Source organism: Xiphophorus hellerii, chromosome 18 (genome assembly GCF_003331165.1).
Source record: "Xiphophorus hellerii strain 12219 chromosome 18, Xiphophorus_hellerii-4.1, whole genome shotgun sequence".
NCBI classification, from domain to species: Eukaryota; Metazoa; Chordata; class Actinopteri; order Cyprinodontiformes; family Poeciliidae; genus Xiphophorus; species Xiphophorus hellerii.
In genome coordinates, this window is record NC_045689.1 from 26,147,901 (window position 1) to 26,169,133 (window position 21,233).

Genomic DNA, 21,233 nt, shown 5'->3' on the forward strand with positions numbered 1-21,233 from the left:
TCTCAGGCACAGGAGGCACATTGAGGTCCATGAAATTGAATGAGAAACCCATAAAGTTTGTAATGCCTCCAAGTCTTGACACGTGTGATTTAAAGGGATTTTTAAAGGATGGTTGTGTGTAGTTGTCAGTAACAGTTTCTTTACTTATGGGAGACATGTGTCTTAAGAGAGGCTGTTATGTAAAATTCACTTTTTTGAGCTTGACATGGCATCATTTTATTCCCTCCTCAAAACCATACCTGGAGGGTTGCTTTGATTCTTTCATGCATGTTTGAGGAATCCTTGCATCTCCCATGGCAGATTCAAGCGCTTGCCTATGCACTTGCACTCACCTAAGCAAGCGTTTGCACTCACAAAGCTCCGCCTATTTCCACAAAGCTCCTCCTTGGAGCTGCAATACCCAGCCGAGCTTTTGCCTCACCTCTTTCACCCCTCAAGTCTCCCCTTAGCTAATGGTGAAACTGCGAGTCTGCTGAGGTCATCAGACAGACCACTTGTCAGTCCAACGCTCCTAAGAACGACTGTAAACGGCGCAATGAGAATCACTGTTGTAACGACGTACTGGAGGCGGAGTGTTAGAAAGAGCGGTAGCTTCTTAAAGAGGCAGAAGCCTAATTTCAAGGCGTCGAATTACGAAGGCAAATTTCTTCTATGTAATGTTTGATATGTACAGCGTTTTTATAATAACTGAATGTAACATAGTTACTTGACTGTGCTATAAAATGACACTATGTGCCTGTAAAATATGCAATACTGCTTTAACGCAGTGAAATATCTGTTTTTTTTGCAGTCAGAAATATTTAAATCCAGCCACATTAATCATTTTTGCCAAAAAAGAAATAGAGCAACCATCTAATATCAGCAGCAGGTGTGGGAGGGGCACAACTGTGTTAATCTATGCGTAGTCTAACATTTTCTCAGGCTTTTTATGAACAAGACATAAAAGTGTAGGATAGTGTGATGGAGCATTTTAGCAGTTTTATCAGCGACACCTCAACCCTGGTCATCAGTTAAAGGATAGCCAGTCACCTTTTACCAGTTCCTTACATAACAACTAGCTCACACTAAAGGTGCAAAAGTAAGCCTTTTGTTATATAGTGAAGCACACCTTTGATAATTAGAATATAAGTATCTTTTATCTGATCAAAGTCTGATCTAATAAAACACAAAAAACAACAAACACAAATGTCTGGACTCTGAACGGAAAGTGTTTTTTTTTTAAGTCAACACTAAAAGAAAACAGCTCCTAACGGCGCAATTAAAACCCAAAGGTTGCTGCTCTGATTACTGCTGCGTGGGCAGCTTGATGACCAGCACAAACATAAAGAGCTTCCTTACAATGAAAAATCTCTCTGGTGATTTTTCGTACTAACTCGCTGCTGTGTTTTGCTGCATGTGCAACCTAAAAAAAAAAAAAGAAAAGAAAAAACCCCATCAGAACTCCGTGGAAGCGCAATAATGAGCTCTGACTCACGTCTGGTCTGCTACTTTTGTGCAACTGTCCGTGTTTGTGGGCCACCAACACTTTGAGTCTCCCTGGCAGTCCGAATGAACCATCCTCTCTCCTTCACTTTCCACCTCCTCCCCCCCGTTTCTCTTTATCGCTCCCTCCATCTTCCCCCCCCTGCTTGGTGGGAATTCTTCGGAGCAGGTGAGATGGTATCTGGTTTCACGGGATCCGGCCCGCGCGGCTCCACCTACTTTGTTTCCCACGGAACGCGCGCACGAGGGAGCGGAGGAAATCAAAAGTAGGTCTTGTCCTCCACTGAGAATCAGACCTTTGTGCTCGTCTTATCTCGGCGCCTTTATCGCTGAATAGGGGCTGAAAAGAGGGAGGGAAGGGAAAACTTCCTGGTGAAAACAAAGGTGTCAAACCTCTGTAGTCGTGTTTTTAAAAGTGAAACTCTGGAAAAGTTTTTCAAAGAAATGTTTTGTGTTTTTTTTCGTTTAGGAATGAGCGTGCGCGCTGGATCAGTGCCCTGGGCCATAATGACAACGACGAGAGGAGACACGACAGAACCAGTGAGTTGTCTCAAAAAAAAAAAAAATCCTCTTTGAGCTCGTTGCGCCACCTTGTGGTCCTTCAGCGAAACTGAACGTCAATACAGTTGTGAATTCTGGAACAAAACCTGAGGCAATGTTTTTTTTTTTTTTTCTTCTTCTCGCTCTTCCAGATGTTATGCAGGTTGAGGTGATAAGAACATACACGGCGAAGCAGCCGGACGAGCTGTCTCTGCAGGTGGCCGACGTGGTGCTGGTCTCCCAGCATGTGGACGGTACGTCGCCTCCCGTTCGCTCACGTTTCCTACGTAGTTCGGAAACATTTTTGTACGCCTCAACAGATTGCAACAGCGTTGACAAGTCCTTATTTCAGTCTATTAAATGAGGGCGAAACTCATTTATTAGATAGATCACACGCAGATTTAAGTATTTTAGGGTTTTTTTCTGATTATTTTGATAATTATAGTTTACAGCTGAGCTACACTTAGAAAATCTGAATATTACATAGGACTAATAACAGACGATATGACAGAAATGTGTTGCGGTCCACACAGTCATGGGAAAAAAACTGTTGACAAACCACAAAAGATCGTTGCTAACGAAACTGTAACCACGCTCACAAAAAGTTGAGTGGAAGGAAAACTGTGGCAACTGCAGCTGCGAGGGGGTTGTAGACCAAGACATATTTTAAGGAGCATGAGGAGCTTCACTGTTTAAGAGTTTATCCATATCCTATTAACTGATTTAAGTTACCCCTTTTTTTTTTCTTCCAACTACACTTTTTTCTTCCACTAAGCATCCAGAAATATGTTTGGATAAAGAGCCCTCTGTCAAGAGCAGTGACACATAGTGGCTTAGTAATAGACTATTTCTGTTTCAAAAGACTTAAAAAAAATATATATATATGTATATATATATATATATATTTTTTAGATGTAATCTATAGTAATCAAAATTGACCTAAATAAATTCTGAAATTGTATCATTGTGGTTGCAGATCTCCATAGTAAACAAATTTAACCCGCTGAATTGAATTACTGAAATAAATCAAATTTTTAATAATGTGGTTTATTGAGCCGCGCCGACGTTCCTCTGAGTTTTCACCGTCTTGCCTCAATTTCCTGTCATCATGCGCTCACACTCGCGCTCCTCTCTCTTTTGCTGCATATCTCTTTCCCATAATGGACCTGATGTGTTTGAAATCCTCCCCACCATACATCTCAGCCCAAAAGCCTGGAAGTTAATTGCCGCTTCGGTGACCATAGCAACAGGCTTTCTCATCAAAGGGACACAACAACATAAAAAAAAAATCTACGCTGCGTAAGTAGAGGCTTGACGTGAGTCGCTGTAACGCGAGCGTGGCTTTCTCTCCCTCCCTCAGGCTGGTACGAAGGCGAGCGGCTGCGCGACGGCGAGGCCGGGTGGTTTCCTGCAGAGTGCGGCGAGGCCATCACGTGCCAGGCCACCATCGAACGCAACATGCAGAGGATGGACCGGCTGCAGGGGCTGGAGACGAACGTGTGAGCCGCGCTGACCGAGAGACCGTCCGACTGAACTTTTCGGCTGCGGCTTCAGCACCTGCCCGAGTTTCATCCTGTTTAGCACCGACACGGGGGGGAGAAGAAAAACAAAACCGGATTCCTTTAATGAGTTATCGCTCTCCGAGTGGGTGGTGGTGGCCCTGACAGTGGGGATATGTCACACTGATTAATTCTCCAGCTAGCTGAGGAGAAACTTCACGCCCACCGCAGCCGAAGCAGCTGCTTTCAGCACGTAACAACTGTTGTTGTTAAATTTACAAATGTCTTTTTTTTTTTTTCTCCTCCTTTTTCTCTTGTAAACGGCGTGCTGCGTAATGAGTACAGTGGCGCTACGGGAGGTAAAGCAAACCCAATTAGAGAGAATCTGACGGCAGCCCGGGCGCGAGCGCCGCTAACGAGACTCCGGCCGGGCGATAATAGGCTTTCCCCCCCGGTAACTTGTGTCGCTACAAGCTGGAAGTGTGTTTCAAGCAACAGCTGAGCAGAAGATCAAATCGAAATCCATATGTAAATAGAGCTGTAAATACTCATAACTCATTAGAAAAAAAATACCCAACACAACAAAAAAACAACTAATTACAGCCATCAGGGAAGAAGGGATCTATTACAGCATGCAGTTGAGGAGAAGGGCCCAGTATCTGCACTCCAACTTGCCGTTTGTCAGCGGTTAATGTCACCCTCATGAATCAGACTCTTACATTTCTGTCTCAAGCACCATTCATCCCTTCCCTCCTCACGCCCCATCAATTCTGCAGTTTGAACGGCGAGAAATGTCACTATTGATGCAAGCCAGACGTGGCGGTGTACAAATAATCCCACGTATGTATATTTTATGAATGCATGGGACGCTAGAGAAATTGTGCGTCCGCCGTCGGTGAGACCAGACCCCTGCCTGGCCCCTGCTTTTAATGCGATTGTCCAGTGTGTGAGTCATCATTTATTGTTGCCTGGCTAAAGGGAGAAAAAGAAAAAGAAAATGGCCTGACCAGCGGATGGCAATAACGCAATTTATCAAGCCAACAGCTCTGGACCCAACACTGATGTTGACCACAAGCTGAGGTTTTGTTGTACAGAAGAAACCCCTCCCTCCCTCCACCCTGCCAAACGGACACACACCACTTGGAATCGTCGGCTTTACGTTTGCACTGAGGGGAAAAAAAAAAAAACACAAAAAAAAACGAGAGAAATTGATGCATGAACTTCTTTTGCTTCGACAAATTCCTCCCTTTGTAACTAATTAAAAAAGACAAAGAAAAAAAAACCTGATTTGCATTGTAAATATGTACAGTAACATTTGTGTTTTCTTAATTACAGATTTATATTGGAAGAAAAGAAAAAGCCATTTTAATTAGTCTCTTAATAAAAGTGTAATTGCTTTCCGTCTTGTTTTCCAAGTGATTGTTTCATTCTGCATATTGACAGATTGACGCTTTTGCAGTTTTGCCTCGCCGTCACCACGTCATCAAAGAACTGGTGTTCAATCAGGTGCTCTTGCAAACTTTACACATGAATCTGAATAATATATTGGAAATTAAATTTATTGCCGTAATTCAACATTTTAAATAGATTAATACAAAACTTTTTTAAAAATTGTCAATTTTGATCGAAGACTTCTGAGACGACCATTGTCCAGTGGCACAGACATTTTTGCGCTGCAGGTGTGTAAACATCGTACCTTGTGCGGCACGTGAAACCGCTGGCTGCCTTGGTTTCATTTAGTACAGGCACAGCTTGAACACCACATAATAGACCCATTTCAAATCAATAGCCGTGTATTGTCTGATGCAGGTGTTTAATAATGTTCAGAGCTCGACAGGTTGGTCTCTCTTAACAAATTGGCAACAACAAAGTGGAGCGACGCCACATTAATGTCTACAGAATTAATAATCGTTTCAAATCCACACATTTATATATACATGCTTACTGCTGCTGACAATACATGGTGTCAGATCACTTTAATAACCAAAAACTATTTTACTTCAGCAAATACATTTTGAAATAAATTTGTTGATTAAGTGTGATGGATCACTCTTAAGTGTTTGCATGAGGTGGGGTGGGATCCAGAACTGCTACATAATTATACATGGAAGTAAAAATAAAAAAGCAAAAAATAAATAAGATTTAAACATTTCAGAAGGACACTTTTTTGTCTAGATACTCTTCCACCACCTAGTGTCTATTAGGAGAGATTACACCCTCCACAACAGATTCACACAGCATCTTGCCGCAAACACTGAAAGAGCTAAGAGTCCTCAAATTACAGCCCGCTTCTGTCCTGTCTTGTAGACGTCCTCACCCTTGAGTCTCCAGTTCAGTTTGAACACCAAGGTGTCTATACTTTATTTGTAAGCCAAGGAACCTGGCAGTTCAAAATGTCGTATGCAAGCATATTAATGGAACAGAGTTGAGGGATAAATTGAGGTGAGAAAAGGAGCACACACAACTGGAATATCTGCTGCCTAAAGAGGACAGCAAAGCTCAGGCAAGAGTTTGAGAGAGACTCACGAGATGTGACCTGCAACTGGAGTCTGTGCTTCAAGAGAAAGTGCACACACACAGTGGTATTGAAGAAATGGGCTGCAACATTTGCATTCATTGTGTTAACCCAATTCTGGACAAAAGTGTTAAAAGCCCAAGCTGTAGAAATGAAAGTGGATAGTAACAGGAAACTTTCGACTAGTATTTCAGGACCCATGTTCAGCTATGCAGACGTGCAGAAGACCATCTGTTAATGTAATCCAGGATGTCACCGGCTAAACACCTCCGTGCTACAGAAAGGTCACCGCTTACAAAGCTAGCTGAGTTGATTCAGGAACTTCAGCACAAAGAGACCCAACCAAGTAGATATTTTTTTACATGGAGATTTGTGGTGTATTCACTTTAGCGCTGCTTAGTCCACTTTAACTCTAGTTTGTCTGTCTATCGAGTAACAAGTCGATCTGGGAAGTGTGAAAGTGCAATCGAACTCTGGTCTGAGCATCGGTTCGGTTGAAGTGAACTCTGGCGCGGTTCGAATGCATATGTGAATGCCGAGAGGACCGGAGACCGCTCCAAAAGCAAGAAGCGGGCTGTAGCAGAGGGTATTCTGGGTAAATAAGACCAAAACAAGCGTGCCGGCTTATTTCTAGTAGGAGACATGACTTTTACGAATGACAGAAGAGAAATCCTACAAATTAAAATCTGACATTACTCCATTTTTGTTTACAGTTTGCAAGAAAAGAAGGTGAGCTGATCTCTTCTTCAGAGGCTTGCACAGCGCCACCACAGGGTGAACCAGGTTTTTCACAGGATTTGGATCATTTGACACAGTGCAATTAGAAAGTGAACGGTACCAGCTGAAATGGAACAAAATGTTGCCATTTTGATCCCTAATCGAACCCACTGTATCAAACTGTTATGTGTGAAAACACCTTTTCTCTAGGCATTTAGCTGAAAAGGTGGCAGACGTCGCACAGAGTGATTTTAAGTAGCTTCTTTATTGCATAATCAGTTATGTGGACGAATGGTGAAATTTTCCCAAACATAAAATGTACAAACTAAAACAAAAAAAAAGGATGCATGCAGAGAGGCTGGTCCTTGAATAATCTTAAGAAGCGAAAGACAAGCACGATTCATTCCGCCGAAGAACATTTTCATTTCTTCAGCACTCTAAGCCTTCCGTGTTTGGCCTTCAGTATCTAGGGAGCACTAAAGTTTAAACCAAGCAGAAGCATCAAGGAGGCCAGCTGTCTGTCATAAATATTCCAACAAACTCATGTCTGAAGGTGCAGTCAGTCCGAAAGCCTCCTCTCTTCATTGCCAGCCAAATGCCCAGACACTTTTAATCGTCGTCGTCGTCATCGTCATCATCAAAGTAAGAGTGCCTTCCGCTGGGGGCAGACGCCCACGTCCTGCCGTCGTCCTTGCTGCCGCCTGCAGGCCTTTCCTGCGTAGTGATGAGGTCTATGATGGCCGTGATGACAGCGCAGTCCTTGGACTGGCGGTTCTCCCAATCCACAGGAGCCGGGTTACTGATTTTGTCTTGCAACAGCGAGTCCAGCTCTCTCTTCAAACTCTACAGGACACAAAACGGAGAGCGGTTAAGAAATAAAAAAAAAGTAAAAATAAACGACACGTCGGGGTAAAATGAGCATCTGGCGTCTGCTGGGATCACCTTTACGAGATGAGCGATGCGCGCTGGGGACCTGAAGACGATCCAGCGGTCGACCGCGACGGTCTCCTGGCCCTCGTCTTTCTGGATGGTGATGTCTCCCCCGAAGAACAGCAGCGAGAACGGGGACACCTCGGTGCAGTCGTACAGGAAGATCTGAAAGGAGACGGCGACAATTGCGTACGCGCAATTACGGCATCGTTACAACAGATTAACACGTTTCGGTGGCGGGGAGCGGCGTCGCCGAGGCCGACAGCTACTCCGCGGTGTGGGCTGAAAGTGTCCCATTAGTGAAGAGAGAGGCTGTGCCAGTTTGAAATGCGTTTTGGTGCCTCTGGTGTGAGGAGAAATGTCATCCTGCTCCATCTGTGAATCTCCCTAATGTGCTACACTCTTTCTATTCATTTCACATCCTTAGCCGACAGCTGCTTATGTAAAGCAGTTCGCTCTGTGAGACCCCAAATGAAGAACTGGAAACTCTGAACTAATCAATGTACTGATACTGACTGAAATCAAAATAATCATAATGTCTGCTAATTGTCTTTACCTACAATTAGCTCACCTTTATTTTTACAAAGCTGTTAGTCAAAATTTCACATATTCTCATCAAGGCCATTGATAACAGAACATTCAGTGTCTTTAAAGCAAGTTTAGATGCGATGCGTTTTTCTCTGCACAAAGTCAAAACCATAGAAAGAAACTCAAGCATATAGTAATTAGGGCTGCAGCTAACAATTATTTTAGTAATTGATTATTCTATCGTTTATTCCGACGGTTAATTGGATGGAAAAAAAAAAAGATTGGCAAACTGCTGATTTTTCATTTTACCACTTAAGTCTTTTTACACAATACTAGAAACACAATAAAAGATACAAATGGTACGATGATCAATATGTCCTGCATCAGAGGGTTAAAAAAGAAAAGAAACATTTCATTGCCCAATATGCTGTAACAAAGCATTCCTTTAGTGTATACTTGATCATGTTGAAGCTAAAAAAACAAAAACAAATCAAGTCTAATAATGTGAAAAGCTCAGCATTTAACAGTGCTTAAATGAATTTATTTATTCTTTTACACAATTTGAACCAGGTGAAGCTAAAACTATGCCACTTAAGGAATTCTGGTATAACATATTTAGAAACAAAGATGTTTTTTTTTTATCTTAGCCAGAAAAAATGTCCATATTTTTGTACAGTTTTGGCTAAAATTACTGCTCTGAATGTGTTGTTCTTCAGCAAACGTCCTTTTTTTTGAGTCTGTATTCTCCAGCTAACGATTCATTACTAAATTAGTTGAGACTTTTTCAACAATCAATTCATCACGAATAGTCCTACTATTATTATTATTCAATAAGTTTGAATATTCTTGAAACAAGACAAAAATAAAAAGAGCCAAAATTCCAGTCGGAATAACGCTGGGGACTCAGAAAGCAGAAAATGGTTTCTTTCAAATTTGCTCAAGGACATTTATCCCAGTGTCAGTGGGTGGTTTATGTTCAATTTCAATCTTATTCTTGTTTTCCAGTCATGTTGTTTGCTGCCTTATCCTTCCATCCAGCAAAAGAAACAACAGAAAACAAAAGTAATGTTATAGGTTCATGTTGATCCCTGACCTGTGCTGTATATTGCCCAACAAACAACCTGAAGCACATTCACTTAACTCAAGTTAAAAAAAAAAAAAAGAGAAAACCCTACAGTGTCCTTTTAAAAACACAAACTTTCTGACGATAAATTAAAAAGACAAAAAGGTCAAACGAAATCTATTTATACTCCAGCGGTAGAAAACAAGCTGAAAATTAAGGGTCAAGTCAGTGGGAAGGAAATAAGCGGAGAGAGAGCCGGCACACCTACATTCACCCTATAAATCTGTGATGTAATGGATCACCGGGGACAAGTGCGTCAGAGAAGATCAAGTTTAACGTCATCGCACATTTTCCTCGTCTCCCCCCCCCCCCCCCTTCTTTTCTACTCTTCTGCCTCCTTCTCTCTTAGCGAGCAAATAACCTTGGAAATCTCACGCTGTCTGAATACCTCGCTCTGTGAACGCAGAAGGGCGGCATTGAGCGAGAGGGAAAAAACAAAACAAACAAACAAAAAAAAAAGATTTAAATGCGACGCACAGAGGTAAATTACAGCCGAACGCGTTTTCTTCGCCGACACGGAGGCGGGACGGCGAGATGACGAAGATTCAGGATGCAATCGGAGCAATTTCTCTGTGAAACGTGGTTTTATTTCCTGCAGAGCAGCGGCTCTCGCACACGACGAACAAAGACAGATGGATGAGGAAAACAAGAGTCTGAGGAAAGCTTTATTAAAAAAAAAACAAAGAATACGCTTTTGAGTGTTTCGGTCAGGAATCGGCGTTGACCACTTCGCCCCTCTGACCACCTCTTGCATTGTGCCTGGAAGCTTTAAAGCCCAATAGCCTTTGAGAGAGAGTTGAAAGGCGGCGTTTTTAATCAAATATTCATTAAGAGCAAAGCCGGCGTGGCACCGCCTGCCAACCTTTAGCCACTGGTACTTCCAATCCTCACACAGGGGCTCTTCAGAAGAGGCCAGGCAGAATCCCAAAAGCCGTTTCCACACACGTGCAGGAGAAAACATAAACAATACAGGCCTCTTGTGTTTTTAGAGGTTGTTGTCGTTGGCGCCGGGGGTTTCACGGTTGGAGATTTTTCCGCCAGCGATGCGCTCAAACGGCTAGATATTTTGGAAAAAAACAAAACAAAACCGCAGCACAGGAGGTGGGACGTGATAAACCAAATATAGACGAGTCGCTGTTCTGCCGCTTCACGACCTGTAAAATCAACATGTCGCTTAAAGGACACCCGTCTGGAAGCACAAAGAACACTGAAAGATCTAAAAAAGAAAAAAAAACAACACATCATTCACCGACCGAAAGACCTCACGCTTTAGCAGACATGAGTTAAGGAAGAGGGAAGTGATCTGAAAGCACACCAGCAAGTCCACGTAGAAATGGCTCAAATATAATAATAATAATAAAAAAAAAGAGCTGACCTAGTCAAAATCTGGACATAAATCCAATCGAGAAGTTGTGGGATTACCTTCAACAGGTTCTGCAATGAAGCTGAAGTAAATTAAGACTGTATCTATATGTTGAAGTAAAATACAGTCATTTGCCAGTCATTGCAAATTGTCGTTTTTTGCAGGCAAGGGTGGGACAACCAGGTGTTAGGTGAAATAGGCAATTTTCTTTTTTTATAAAGTAAGAATGGTTTGAATAGGGTCTTTTTGACCTTCAGAAATGAAATAATGTTTATGCTCATTTGGATTTTTTTTCTATTTACAGAGGTACTTTGCTACCTCTGTATTTAAGAGTGACAGAAAAAAAAACAGAGAAAAGCCTGTAGGAAAGCTTTTGAGTCTCATGACTCTGAACAGGCGAGGAGAGGAAAATAATCTCCGATGCTCCAGAAGATTGGTTAGTATGTCTCCACGTTCCCACAACTGTCAAACTAAATTTTGCAGCCCATCTAAGATCAGAGTTTCCTCAACGTGTCAGCAAACGACACTCTTCGCTCTCACACACAGTTTGTTCTACCATTGTCACAAAAACAAAATGTCTGTTTACTTACGCTGCTGGTTCTCATCTTCAGGTGGTAAATGAGCCATGTGTAGTTGAATTCCCTCTCTTCAGCGTTGACAGATTTGGGATGGATACACACCTTTCCGTCGGTCTGGGTGTACACCTTTACCCTGAGATGGACGAGACGGAAACAGCATATTCACGCTCTGAACGTTCTCAGTGGATTCTGATTCCCATGCAAGGCGTCTCAACAACCAGAGGCTCCACTTAGTATCCATCAGTTTCTGTATTAAGGTACTCTGTGCTGCTAAATTAAGCCATCACTGAGCCTTCCAAAGCATTACTAATTAAAGAAACATATGCAGTTTTACAGAAATTGTGAACATTCAATTATTCGAGTCATTCTTAATCTCAAGTTCTTCAACGGTGGTAAAATACGCCTTGCTGTACGGTTCATGAATGTATAGAAGGTTTCCAAAAGTAGCCTTACGCCCAAAGCTAGTAAAACAACATCACTGGGGCTCCAATGCGAGTCACTAAATAATATCTGGCTCAGAATCAAGGGCAAGTTTCAAAATAGAGGAAGAACAGCCATTATTGAATGTGATCTGTGAATCCTGGTTGACTGCAGGGCAACTCAGTCTGACTCATTCGTAGGCCGAAGCGGGTTGAGACCCCTAGATGTGGGTCGACAGAAGGTCAGGCAAGCCTTCCCGGATAAAAAAAAAAGTCAAATAGTTTTCCTACAGAGGCTGTTCAGGGTGAGATTCAGCAGATTTAGAAATCTCAGTACCGATTGGATGGATGGAGTTAATCTCTCAGAGTAGGAAGTTCGTTGGGCGTTTACGTCTTCAGAGAGCGAAGGTTGTTACTCAAAGGCCCCAATGAGAATCTCTGTCTAATTCTATAAACTGAGACAATTTTGCAGTTTGCTGCAGTTGGCGCCTACATTACTTGTACTGTAAATGCTCCACATGACCCTGCTTTTAATAAAAGGAATAATAATAAAAAAAAACACTCCTTAATCAGAGGAATACGAGGGTCATATGAAAACCTTGGGCTTGTTCCTATTGAGACTCCCCTCTATAGCAGAAAGCCTGGAGTTCATTTGAGAATTTTTCTGATTTTAATTGAATCCATTTTTCCTCTACAAGTAATATGTTCCCAGGGCCACATAGGCAGCAGCACAATCCCAAGGCATGAAAAATCGGGCTTCGCATTCAAAAGTTGGACTGGGGGACTTTTGATGAAACATCACAAACATTCGCTAATTATTTCTCAGCTCTTTGTGACCAGAAAGTTATATTTATGCTTTCATCTTTCACAGCAAAAGCCGTTTCCTGGGGCTGGAATATCAGGTGAAGTTACAGGAAAGATTTGCTTCTTGTGACTTTTTGTGTGTGTGTGGGTGGGGGTGTGGGTGTGTGTGTGAATATGACTTTGTGTGAAATTTCTAAACCTCATCTTGGCCATTTCTATTGCAAAAAACAACATTACAACCTGAGGATTCTGCTGCTTAAAACTATTTATTTGTACAGTTTTCTTCTTTTCTTTTCTCAAATGCCATGAAATTTGACGTTTTTCCACCACACGTTGCATTTCCCATCCACACCAAAAGGCCAAACACTTCATTTTAGGATGACTTCTAAAAATAATTATTTGCTAATACATCTGAGCCGTATTAGCTGTGTTAACGCGAACAGGGTTGAATACAAATGCAACCCAAATGTAACAACGTGAAGGTAATGCAAAGGCTTATATAAAACAGCGTTCGTATGACGCTGTGTGAAATTGTTCAGATCGACTTTGCTTCAACGCAGCAGGAACGTGAAGAGTTGTCGGCGCTGCCGTGGCTCGTCTTTGACTCGCGTTGTGTCGTCAAAACATCTCTTTTCATCCAAAGTGACGGTCAAATCTACTGCAGGACAGCTCATAATATCTCAAAGAATCCCAAACATTCTTTGACCTTTCACCACAGCTTTACGGCAGAGAGGGTTTGTAACCGGTTACGTAACGAAACGCGCATTTTGACCACTTCTATTCAATGGATCTTATTTCTAACAGGAAAACCCTGCCATGCCATGGTAAAATCACACTTCAACACACCATGCGCAGAATGCAAATGCAGAATTCAAATGGCTGTGTCTGATTTTCATACAAGGTCTATCACTCAGGAACACTTTTTCTTTTGAAAAGTAGGAAATATTACGTTTTAAGCCTCACATTCAAGGCCGTGTGTCTGTCTGCACATATTCTGCTCTCAGTGGTACAAAAACCGACAAGAACAAATTTGATGGAAGAAGAAAAAAATAAATAAATCACTGGATCCAATCGCATGCTTGTTATTCTCAGAATGCTTCCTTTCATGTCTGCTAGAGAACAGAAGAACAAAAGAAAGCAGAAAGTCTGATAATCATGTCCAAGTTTAAAGTGACATCCTGTTCCAAATGTGTGTGTGGGGCTGTGTGTGCGTGTGTGTGCGCGTGCCAACAAAACAGAACCGACTGCTGCACAGCGGAGAACTAACTGCAAATTGATTTGGTAACAAAAGGAAAGAGCCCCTACACAAGCAATTATATCCTTTTATCTTACAACTGGCTAGCTTCACATGCAAACAAAAAGGACTCGGTGAAAATTCATGGCATTCATAAAGGTGTTGCTAAGTACGAAAACGAAAGCGTGATCCCTTGATTATGACAGTTATTGTTTAAATACACAGTGCCGTGAAAAACTATTACCCCGGTACAGATTTCTATGGCTTTTGTTTTGCTGGTACATGTTTTGGCTCAAACAAGATTCAATCTCAAACACAATCAGCGTAAATACAAAAAAGGTGTCCTCAAATGATGACTTAATCTAAAAATAGGAACGAAAACGAACTATGCCAAGCTCACCCTATGTGAAAAGGTCATTAAAAATGCTAATTAGCCAAACCTGAATTTTAAAAGACACACTCAAGGGCCTGATTACTGCTAGCCCTCACTTTTTTAGGACCTGTCCGACAACACGAAGTAGGCTAAACCATCTTAAAAGGCAAAACTTTGTGAACTTTTTTTGGAAGATGTGCCCCAAGATACATCTGGTGTACAACATCGAACGTCAAATGTGGTGGTGGTAGTTTGATCGACTTGTCTGCCTCGGGTTCTGAACAACTTCAGCAATTGAAGGAGACATAAACTCTGATCCTTAGCAGATAACCCCGAAGAAGAAACGTGTGGCTGTCTGTTGTGATCTTAACGTGAAGCATGCATGGGCTTTGCAGCAGGTCAAAACTCTTGACGCAAAGCAGCAAAGCTCGACTGAATGACTTCTAAAAAATGAAAAAAAAGACAGAATGAATACTTTTGAGTGGCTTGGTCAAAGTCTGGACTGACATGCTCAAATCTCATATAAAGAGGTTGGATTTAGACAATTGTGCAAAAAAAAGATTGGAATAACATTTCTCTAGAACGATGAGAAGGACTCTTTGCCAGCTGCTGAAAACTATCAATGGCAGTAGTCGTCCCCATGGGAAAAAATTCATTTATTTATTTTTATAGAGAAAAATAAACTACGATTGATTATTTGAAAACTGTATTTTGTATTCACTCCTGTCTGACATTCAGCAAGGCAAAAACAGAAGAGATATGCAAGGGGTTAAACTCTTTTTACAGCACTGTATCGTATATTGCTTGTAATCTGAGTTGATCTGTAATGAAATGTGATATATAAATAAAGCTGCCATTCCCAAACCCATTTATCTTTTGCACACAGGTCAAAGCTGCCACATATGACAGCTGCCTCAGGGCACCTCCGTGATGAGTGCATTGATCTAGAGCTGCAAAAGTGCCTTTGTTTCTTTCTTTCTTTTTTTTTTTTTTTAACAATTTTTGAAACACGGTTGCCGCACAGCTGTGACTGTCACAGTACCCTTCCAAAACTCCTTCTAGAGGTCTGATGAGTCACTGTAGTGCTAGCCCCATTTGTCTTTCAGTGGGAGAAAAAAAAAAAGACACAATGGATAATTTACTTCTCAACTGTGAGCTTCCTCGGACTGACAGACTCACCCAGGTCTCTTTTTGCTGTAAGAGGGTCGGATCATGGCCACCTTAGGGTACAGTCCAGCAACAATCACTGCCTTGATCAACTTCTCATTATCTGAGAAAATATAAGACGATGATGTTTAATTACACGCTGCTCCATTGAAGGATTCTCTGGTTGAAAACATACACTGCTCATTAATAGTTGGGGATGTTTGGCTTTCAGGTGAAATCTACGGAAAACTTAAATAAATCACGCTAGGGCGTTAAGGAGGAAGCATTCAATGGTGATTTCTACAACTCAAATAACGTGTTGAAGCAAAAGCCGAATAATCCCCAACGTTTTGAGAGCAAAATAGTCTGAATGATAATTAAAAGAAAACTCCTGTAGTTACCCGAGTTGACATTGGATTTGGCGTCTTTGGGATCCCGGCTGCTGACAAAGCCAGCACTCATGAGATGTTCGGCAAACTGACCTTTCATGTTGTGCAGCATCTACATAATAAAAAGGACGCATTACTGGGGTGCAAGTTTACAGTTCACAAGCTTAATGTGCAGCGTATTAAACGCCTTTCTGTTTTCTAAATTTTAGAGAGTGGCAACATGATTTTACTCGGGTAATTAGTCGGGATGTCTGCTTTAATAGCCAACCTGCAGTCGGCTGATTAGCAGTCACGCCCACATGTGGGTTGGATACTGTCATTTTTAAACAAGGTTGCATTTATAAGTGTGGTGAGTGGCACTCATTTAGTTCCCACGCCATCTAGAATTTTTTTAATCTATTGCAAGTGAGAAAAAAAAAACAAAAGTGCCTCACGGAGCCAGAATCAGCTTTACAGGCCAAGATATCAAGGAAACCTTTGCGTTCATGTGGTCACAGAATTATATGTAAACTTAAAGATAAAAAGAGCAATATGTACACGTATATGTGCGTGTACATTCGATATTTTTTTTTTTATAAAAGCAGATCATAATATTGGAAAGAAACATGTGGGAGCCAGAGAAAATATTAAACTGGAGGATTAATAAGTAGTAAAAACTTCACTGGTTTCAAAACATAACTTTTTTTTTTTCATTTCCTTATACCAGTATCTTACTCTTGCCGAGGGCACATAAAAAGACAACAACAAATTATGATATACAAGATATGAACTGTTTTGTAAGCTCTGTAACTGGCTAACACTTAGCTGCTAATCATGCACAAGTTTGCATCTCCTTCGGCGCTTCCTATCAGCGCTAAACTAAATGATTAATTACTTATTAAAATAATTAGCTACAGTTTTTTTTAATAAGTCTGGACTTTTTGATCACCTCAAAGTTCGAACGTTACACCTGCATTGATAAATTCTACACTCAGCTGGGACTAGTTGATACAGTTTGAGATTTATTTCACATCCACCACAACATACAGAATAGTCAATCCTGAGTTTAACACTTTTACACATATTATGGATACTATAAAACACATTCTGTGCTTTGTGAAACATTTTCTTATTTGTGAAAAACAAAAAATAGGAATTCTTAGTTTTGTCCTGAAAATGTTGCTTAAAATCTCATCTTTTTAGCGTAAAAAAAAGAGATTTGTTTGTTTGTGAGTTAAATGCGTTGCTGCTCTTCTGCAAATTACTTTAAACGGAATTACATATTTTCTTCCATCTGTCAGATGCAAAAAATGAAAGAAGAAACATTTTGCAATCAGCCAGCCTCACCTGGAGTGTGTTGGCAGACAGGAAGTTGTCCCAGCAGTAATCCCTCTCATACCTGGACCCCCGCTGCTTGGCTTCCTCCCATCCCTGGCAGCCGGTGCATAAGAAATTAAGACATAATTAAGTCATCCAACAGTTACAGCTTATGAGGCGAAGTCAGGGTCACAGCTGTTGGATTTGTTTACCTTGAAGGCGTAAACAATAGTGAGGTGGTCACTCTTTGAGTTTCTGGACAGAGTCCTTCTCCTCATGTCTGCCATCTTCTCTTTACCCTAAAAGAGACGGGCAGTTCCAATCCCCCCCCCAAAAAACCTCCTAAATATTCAAGATAGATTAAAAAAATGTAAAAAAAATCAGCCAGAAGAAAGATTGCAGCAACGTGCTGAAGTGTACGCGCTTGCCTCTGCTCTCGATGTCGGCTTTCATGTCTGTGGTCGCGGCGCACCTACCAGGGGTATGAAGAAAGGGTCTTTGAAGCTGAGCGAAGCGGCGATGGTGAGTACGGGGTCGAGGCATCCCAACAGAGCGCCGAACAGGATCAGCTTGCCAATGTGCGGCTCCACGGGGAGACGTGCCAGGTGGAAACCCAGAGCTGTCAGATTCTCTGCGTGGTCCAGAGCGTTCTGGCGCACCATGTCACAAAGACCAGAGGGAAATGTTTCATGTCACCTTGAGTTCAGGACGATGCGTTTCTAATGACGCCCGTCAAAATCAAGTGGTAGAGGTTTTACTTACAGCCAGTGGTTTCTGTGTGCGTAACATGTTTTAGGAGTAGTACATTGAAAGTACTTCTGAGTTAAATAACAGGAGCTTTGCAATAAGGTTAGCAGCATTACATCATCAAACGTGAAACTTAACTGGGTGATTTTAAGAGAAAACGGGAATATTTGTTGTTTTTCTGTGTTTTTTTTTCGATCTGTATTACATTCAAGGTGACTGTGCCAGTTTGCTGGTTAAGTATTAGACAGAATTTTGCAGTACATCAACAAATCTAAATTTTCCCCTCAGGCAAGGTTTCCAAACTTTTTTAATACATACATAAAATTTTCTACATCTCAGAATCAATTCCAGGGCATGCAAGCACACAATAACCGTTTTTTGATCTTCTGCTTCTCTCACAATCAAGATTAGGAATCTGTAGTCTTCAAACACCATGAATAATCCAAAACTAGACACAAACATGCCTCATCGTGTGAGGACTGGTTACTCTGGATGTCCATAAGGCTGCATGATGTTTTAGAGAATCAGTATTTAAACAGTATTTATTTCTCTTCAACTATTTCCTATTTTATCATTTTGCCAAAACACGAAAACGCTACTGTATGTCAATGGGACTTTATAAGACTGACCATACAAAGTATGATAAAACAGTGAAGTTCAAAGAAAAGTAATGCGTGGTTTTCCAATATTTTTAAAATAAAAATTATGGCTCCACTATGGCTCTGAATAACTCTAAAAATGACAAAGAACCAACTGCTGTTTTCAAACAATTACTGGTCAGGATTTTTAATATGATTTTCACTCATTATTCCTGGGAGGAGCCGTCTGTAAAATGAACGTGGGCGACAAATATTAGACTAAAACAATATTAACAGCTATTAAAAAAGTTAAAAATTACGAGGAGATATGGAAATAAGGACGCACCAACAAATATCCTAAAAGATATTTATGAAACAGGGAGGATTACTTCTCCAATTAACTTATCTGTAGACTGATTCATTACAAATTAGAAGAAATGTAACAAATAATTTCATAGATAGGGCAGTATTTTGTCTTTGAAACAATGTATATGAAGGGTTCAAAATGTATTAAGTAGTACTAAAAATAAGATGATTCATTTTTCTCTTTTCTCTCCTGCCCTTCCTGTAATATTGATACGACTTGATTTTTTGTGTCTTATCTTTTAATCATCTGTTCTCATCACTTTCCTCGACGTGGAAAGTGTGGAAATGTTTTTTTCTTTAAAGTTAAACTGCTGTTACGAGGATTGTTCACATCTATACATCAATTATCTCTGTATATAATCCTACCAAGACAAAATTTAAGATAACATAAGGCCAACAAACTTTAAAAAAATTTTTTTATTTAAGACATTTTAAGGCTTTATTTTAGACATGGGAATTTAAGACATATTAAAGATGTGCAGACAGCCTGACTAAGATGAAGTTACAGAACTATTTGATCCCTGTTAATTCCCCCCTGAAACAAACTATATGTAATCTTTACAGTTTCCTACCAGGTCTGTGAGGCTCTTGATGGCGAGGTTAACTGCCTTCTCGCTCGGCGGGTCCAAGGCCTTCTCCAGAAATCGACTAATGGAGCCGAGCTTCAGAATCTAAAGGGCGTACATCAATTTTCATCCAGTCAGCCGAAGCATTTCATTGCACACGATACTACAAACCAAACTGTTGGGTATTGCATGAAATTAGGGCTCGTGTGCGTCTCTCTCTGTCCGGCAAGCTCACTCGAAAGGCAGTTTGGATGAGCGCCACTCGACACACATTTACATGGAGCCGCTTCAATGCGATTCCCTTAGTGCCAGGAAGAGAGAATTTGTGATAAGAGCTCATTCTATGAATGTCCACATTCACTTAAAGTGCATTCATTTCCACATAAAAAAAAAACAACAAAAAAAAAAAAACGCAGACTTTTAAATTCACCAAAGAGTAAAGAAGCAACCACATATTCACTCTGCAATTGACAAAAAGGTGGGGTGTGGGAGAAATGTTGGAGTGTCTGCGCATTAGAGATTCAGCCTGGGGTCTGCATGTTGTCAGAGTGTCTCTCACTCTGAGGTTAGTCTGACGCATTAGTCAGCCTCTCACCCACCAGCTTTCAAAAAAAAAAAAAAACATATTATACACACACACTCGAATTTATTGAACTGAGGCTGAAGGAAGACGCACGCTTGAAATCCCATACAATAAAGCTGCTGGTGAGAACAATCTCTGCAAACACCAGAGCTGAATGAACTTTGGCTTTGTGTTCCATTAGCGATGTTTTAAACACTTTGGAGTGCGCTACGAGGATTCACAGAGACAAACGGCGGAGCTCAGCAGCAAGCAGCCAACAGAGAAAAAAAGAGAGATGTTCATGTATGAGAACGAGGCAATGAACAGATGTGATTACACTGTATTTAAAAATAAATAAATTTTAAAAATCAGAAACAGTTGGAGAAGGGGCGTGAGTCAGTCTGGGAGGTCCTTCCTCAATCCTCATTAACAAAACAGAACCAAAACCCACCAGCACTGACTAATCCTTCACGCTTGGTTGGAGTACTGAGACAACAAATAAAGTAGGATAAATGTCTCTCAGAAAATTGCAAATGAGGGGATTTCTGTAGACATTAATACATTTTTTGCTGCATAATTCGCGTTGCAAATCTGATTGCTGCAATTTTGTAGAAGTGGCAGCGGATAAACTGCCTTTCAACAATCCTAGAAGCTTGATGTTGGCGTGCTTCATCCACATAAAAACTAGCTGTGGCGTGTGTTGGGGATCAACACCCAATTGCAGCTAAGGTTTATTTATCCGACCCAAAACGTGACCTCTCATAAATAGAAGTAATTAAGATTGTGTCGGAAAATAAAAATAAAAAATCCATGATCCATCAAGGCTGAATCTTTTCACGACTGGAAGATGAGTTTTACATTTCCATGGCTGAGAAGTTGCAAGCTGTGAAAGAAACACTGTGAAGATGTAAAAAGTAAGTCAAATTTAAGACTTTTTAAGATATTTTTAATGACACCTGGAATGAAACTTAAGCCAGAAACTATAAAAAGAAAAAACTGCTGACTTGTATGGGCTGGCTACAGCCCATACAAACAAACAAACATTGTCCAGACAACTGGTGATACATCTGCACTTACCCATGTTAGAAAAAAGCTAGCTGGCTAGCAAGGTTGTATTAGCAACTAGCTAGTGACGCCTAGAGTGTCCTGCAAGAATTAAACAACTACACACGAGATTAAATAGCCACGCCACGACAAAATTTACAATCTATGATTAGTGTAATTAAGGCCAACTTACTTTTTAAAAATTAATTTAAGACATTTTATGGCCTCAATTTTATATGCATGAATTTAAGACTTTTTAAGGATGTGCAGACACTGTGTGCATTTCAAAAGTGAAAATTGGACAGGACTGGACAGTAACCCTTTGTGGACTATGTCTAAAAACAAAGCATATGGCAGAAAAGCCCTTTTGATTTGTTTAAACAAGATCCACAATTTTAGATAAAAGGGTGGTCAAATATCCAGCCAGAATTATG

At 40.9% G+C, this 21,233-nt stretch overlaps 2 protein-coding genes across 3 annotated transcripts in view; one reads left to right on the top strand and one right to left on the bottom strand.

Annotated features, from left to right (window-relative positions):
• Positions 1 to 4,923, top strand: part of LOC116708187 (rho guanine nucleotide exchange factor 26) — a 33,589-nt gene extending 28,666 nt beyond the window's left edge. The window contains exons 13-15 of one of the 2 annotated variants that reach the window (XM_032546018.1): positions 1,952 to 2,022; positions 2,175 to 2,276; positions 3,383 to 3,525. In XM_032546018.1, coding sequence (XP_032401909.1) covers positions 1,952 to 2,022; positions 2,175 to 2,276; positions 3,383 to 3,525 — 316 coding nt within the window. Of the gene's footprint in view, positions 1 to 1,951; positions 2,023 to 2,174; positions 2,277 to 3,382 lie in introns of both variants that reach the window. The other variant, XM_032546017.1, reaches the window with a different exon arrangement.
• Positions 4,924 to 6,999: 2,076 nt separating this feature from the next.
• dhx36 (DEAH (Asp-Glu-Ala-His) box polypeptide 36) overlaps positions 7,000 to 21,233 on the bottom strand; it is a 39,375-nt gene continuing 25,141 nt past the window's right edge. Inside the window, exons 18-26 of the mRNA XM_032546015.1 lie at positions 19,200 to 19,298; positions 17,413 to 17,586; positions 17,149 to 17,235; positions 16,967 to 17,050; positions 15,653 to 15,752; positions 15,285 to 15,375; positions 11,288 to 11,408; positions 7,696 to 7,848; positions 7,000 to 7,596 (exon numbers count right to left, since the gene is read on the bottom strand). Coding sequence (XP_032401906.1) covers positions 7,363 to 7,596; positions 7,696 to 7,848; positions 11,288 to 11,408; positions 15,285 to 15,375; positions 15,653 to 15,752; positions 16,967 to 17,050; positions 17,149 to 17,235; positions 17,413 to 17,586; positions 19,200 to 19,298 — 1,143 coding nt within the window. The 3' untranslated portion in view covers positions 7,000 to 7,362. The remainder of the gene's footprint in view (positions 7,597 to 7,695; positions 7,849 to 11,287; positions 11,409 to 15,284; positions 15,376 to 15,652; positions 15,753 to 16,966; positions 17,051 to 17,148; positions 17,236 to 17,412; positions 17,587 to 19,199; positions 19,299 to 21,233) is intronic.